Raw genomic sequence first — 3,919 nt, 5'->3', positions numbered from 1 at the left:
AATGCAACTTATGACCAACTAGCTGAGTACTCTTTCAGCTGCTGGAAAATGCAGGAGGGGGGGAGAGTGCTTTTCTGCACAGGTCTGGTTTGTGGGTTTCCCAAAAGAGTCTGTTTGGGCACTGTGAGAGCAGTACACTGGATGAGATGAGCCATTGGCCTGATCCAGAAGGGTTCCCTGGTCTTCTTAAAGAGGGGAAACAAAATCCACCTCAAAACAGCCCAGTGAGGATTAAACTACCCAGTGGTCACAAGAGTTCTAACAGCCTTTTCTGGGATTGTGTGGTGGTAGTGGGGAGATGGGAAACAGGGAGGGGGAGAATGGAGGGGAGAGATGGGTAGCTGGGACACCGAGACACTCCACAGAGCAACGTTTTCTTCTCTTCTGTTCTATTAAGGTCTGCAAAAATTAGATCCATCAGAGTGTCACCAAGAACAGATAACTGTGGCAACTCTACTTTCACTTCCAACAACCCTTTATGTGCAGGGTACAAGGGGAGCAGGGTTCAAACAACTGTGAGGAGGAAAAAGATCTGGGTTCAAACTCACCACCCCACATTTATTGAAATATACCTTATTAGAAAGGGGGGGGTGGAACCAAGGTCAATAATAGATGTGAAAAGGGAGGAGGAAGCAAAAGTTAAACTTCGGTTGGGCGTACAGTTTTAAGGCCAGTCTTTAAACAGCACAATGGGAGTGGATGCAGTTCAGTAATGAAGGTAGACGAAGCGGTGAAGTGCATTCAAAGTCTGTCAGATCTGCTTCTCACAGTGCTGAGGTCCACTTTCTTTCACCTGAAGATGCATTGTGAGGGCACAGCTCCTGCTTTCTTCTTCATGGTCTCCTCCAGAGGCTAACATCCCCCTAGAATCTTATTAAATCTCCTCCTTCAGCCTAGCTCAGTGGTGGAGCATCTGATTTGCATTCAGAAGGTCCCAGGTTTGATTCCCCAGCATCTCCGAGTAGATTTGTGGATTTTCTCTTGTCTGAATCCCTGAAAAGTCACTTCCTGTCAATGTAGACAGTAATAAGCTAAATGGACACTGTCAGACCCAAGTATATGGCAGCTTCTGATCTTTCTTAAAAAAAAAAAACCTACACTAGTTTTCTGAAGAAATTTAAAATCAACTTTCTCCTTTCTCAATGAACTTGCATACACACACTTTTTATTACGGGAATTTCACCATTTGGTATTTACAGGGGCAGGAATTCAATTCATTCCATGAAGTGAAGTCTGTACGGTTCAACCACCCTGAGATCTTTGAATGAACAGTAATATATAAATTTAAATATAAGGGGGGGGGGATAAAGAAAAGACCTCACAAGAAAAAAAATTGAGAAAGAAGAAAAGCGAAGTCAGTGGGGCATGAGAGAAAGTAAAGAAATTAAAGTATGTTGGGAAGTTACTTCATTCCCATGGCTCCTATTATTATCTCTCTATCTCAGTTTGGTTGTTTGTTTAATCTTTGCAATTCACCTCCTTTCGGAACCCACACTAGTTCATTTGTTCATCTATTCTCTACAACATTCTTTCTCTATTTCTCAAGCGTTGATTTGACATACTTCTTTTTTTACTCTAATAATGTTACAAGACGTGGTCCAGAGTGCCTTCTCATTCTTTCCATGGGTAGGTTTAGGGAAGTTTTTAACCTGTGATATTTTAATGTATTTTAATATCTGTTGGAGGCCGCCCAGAGTGGCTGGGGGGACCCAGCCAGATGGGAGGGGTACAAATAATAAATTATTATTATAAATTATTATTATATAGGTTAATATCCAGCCTCTCTTGGGATCTATACGCAACCTGCACATTTTTTATAGCAATCAGTTCTCTGTTCTAATATACAATTATCTTAAAGTTATGCCCCATTTGCCCCTGATATTATTTTGTTTGTGTAAGGATGTAAACATTTTTAATTCCTTTCTTTTATTCAAAACATGAGGGAGTATGATTGCAAGTCTCTCAATATGGTGTCCATTTCTAAGCAATTTCTCACTTGTCCGATACCTAAACCTGATGGTTTCTTTGACACACAACTGATGGACTTGAGCAAACTGCACCTTGGATAGAGTTTGGATTTGATATCCAGCTTTATCCCTACCCGAAGGAATCCAAAGTGGCTAACATTCTCCTTTCCCTTCCTCCCCCACAACAAACACTCTGTGAGGTGAGTGGGGCTGAGAGACTTCAAAGAAGTGTGAGTAGCCCAAGGTCACCCAGCAGCTGCATGTAGAGGAGCGGAGACACGAACCCAGTTCACCAGATTATGAGTCTACCACTCTTAACCACTACACCACACTGGCTAGTCAGCCTTTCTTTTTGTGGCATGTATGATTTATTCATTGATACAACTATGACTCAAAGTAAGGCAGTAAGCATAGATGTAAATCAAAGACAGGCAACCTATGTCACTTCAGATATTTGTAGGACTCCAATAACCATCATCCACAGCCAGCATTGTCGGTGGTAAAACAGAAAGGAAGTTGGAGTTCCACAACATCTGAAGAGCCACATATTCTCCATCTCTGGTGCAGACAATAGTAAGTTAGATCAAGGAATAGTCTGAATCGCCGTAAGTCCTGCAATAATGTATGAACCCCTCAGACTGGAGTCTCAGCACCTAGCTGAGAAGAATAACACACAAGACACACCCTTTGCTGATTTCACCTAAAATTGTCAAACAAGTATCTCATTACTCTCTCCTTTCTCCCCAATTTTCACAGTGATACACAAGGAGGGAATGGTGTGGTCAAACCAGACCATGATGACCGAGTTTGTCCTGCTGGGCTTCTCTGAAACATGGGAAGTCCAGCTCATCTTATTTTTCTTCTTCCTCCTCCTCTACATTGGTACTCTCTTCAGCAACAGTCTTATCATCTTCACGATTTTCAGGGATCACCATCTTTCAGACACGCCCATGTTCTTTCTGCTGGGTCATTTGGCTTTCCTGGACCTCTGCCTGTGCTCCTTTGCCACTCCAAGATCTCTCTTTGATTACCTTGCCCAGCACCATGTCATCTCCTTCCATGGCTGCATGACACAAATCTTCTGCCTCCACTTCTTTGGAGGCATTGAGATGCTCCTGCTGATTGTTATGGCCTATGACCGGTATGTGGCCATCTCCCATCCTCTCCGCTATACCTCACTCATGAACCGACGCCATTGCATGGTGCTTCTCCTTGCCTCCTGGGCTGGTGGGTTCCTCCATGCCACTGTGCAACTGGGTTTCATCATTAATGTGCCTTTTTGTGGACCCAATCAGGTGGACAGCTTCTACTGTGACCTCCCCTTGGTCATCAAGTTGGCCTGCATTGACACCTACCCCCTGGAGGTCATGATGGTCACCAACAGTGGCATTTTGTCACTGGTGTGTTTCATTGGCCTGCTTCTCTCGTATGGATTCATTCTCTACACTGTCTGCTCCCGGGCCTCCTCGGAAAGGACCGCCAAGGCTGCCTCCACATGTACGTCTCACCTCATCGTGGTCGCCATGTACTTTGGACCTATTATGTTTATTTACTTGCGTCCCTACACCCGGTTCATGATTGATAAAGTGCTCTCTGTCTTCTACACTTCCATCACCCCCTTGCTGAACCCAGCTATCTATGCTTTGAAGAACAAAGAGATGAAGGCTGCCTTGGGAAGCCTTTTGTCAAGGCTTTCTGGGCAGGTTTCCACTCAAGGCCGGGCCTGCCATTAGGCAGCTTGCAGAGGTCCCCTGTGATGGCTGACACAAAAAAGCAGCAAACTTTTATTTTATTTACTGTTCCCCTTGCATTTATACAAGGTGTGGGTGATGTGGACACGGATAAGTTTTCCTCCTTCTCTCCTAATTCCAGAACCCAAGCTCATCCAATGGAGCTGGAAAGGAAGCACTTTTCAATCGAACTTACTACCACAAATGATGGCCCCCAGCTTT

At 44.1% G+C, this 3,919-nt stretch overlaps 1 protein-coding gene across 1 annotated transcript; it reads left to right on the top strand.

Annotated features, from left to right (window-relative positions):
* Positions 1–2,740: 2,740 nt before the first annotated feature.
* LOC117057426 (olfactory receptor 4K3-like) lies at positions 2,741–3,700 on the top strand. The gene has a single exon (XM_033168269.1). The coding sequence runs from the start codon at positions 2,741–2,743 to the stop codon at positions 3,698–3,700; it is 960 nt and encodes a 319-aa protein (XP_033024160.1).
* Positions 3,701–3,919: the final 219 nt, after the last annotated feature.

This window comes from Lacerta agilis, chromosome 14, assembly GCF_009819535.1.
Source record: "Lacerta agilis isolate rLacAgi1 chromosome 14, rLacAgi1.pri, whole genome shotgun sequence".
In the NCBI taxonomy this organism is placed as follows: domain Eukaryota; kingdom Metazoa; phylum Chordata; class Lepidosauria; order Squamata; family Lacertidae; genus Lacerta; species Lacerta agilis.
This window is presented reverse-complemented; position numbering and strand designations above follow the sequence as displayed.

Bases quoted from the DNA above. Each gene is read 5' to 3' on its own strand.
- LOC117057426 (XM_033168269.1), top strand. From the start codon at position 2,741: ATGGTGTGGTCAAACCAGACCATGATGACCGAGTTTGTCCTGCTGGGC.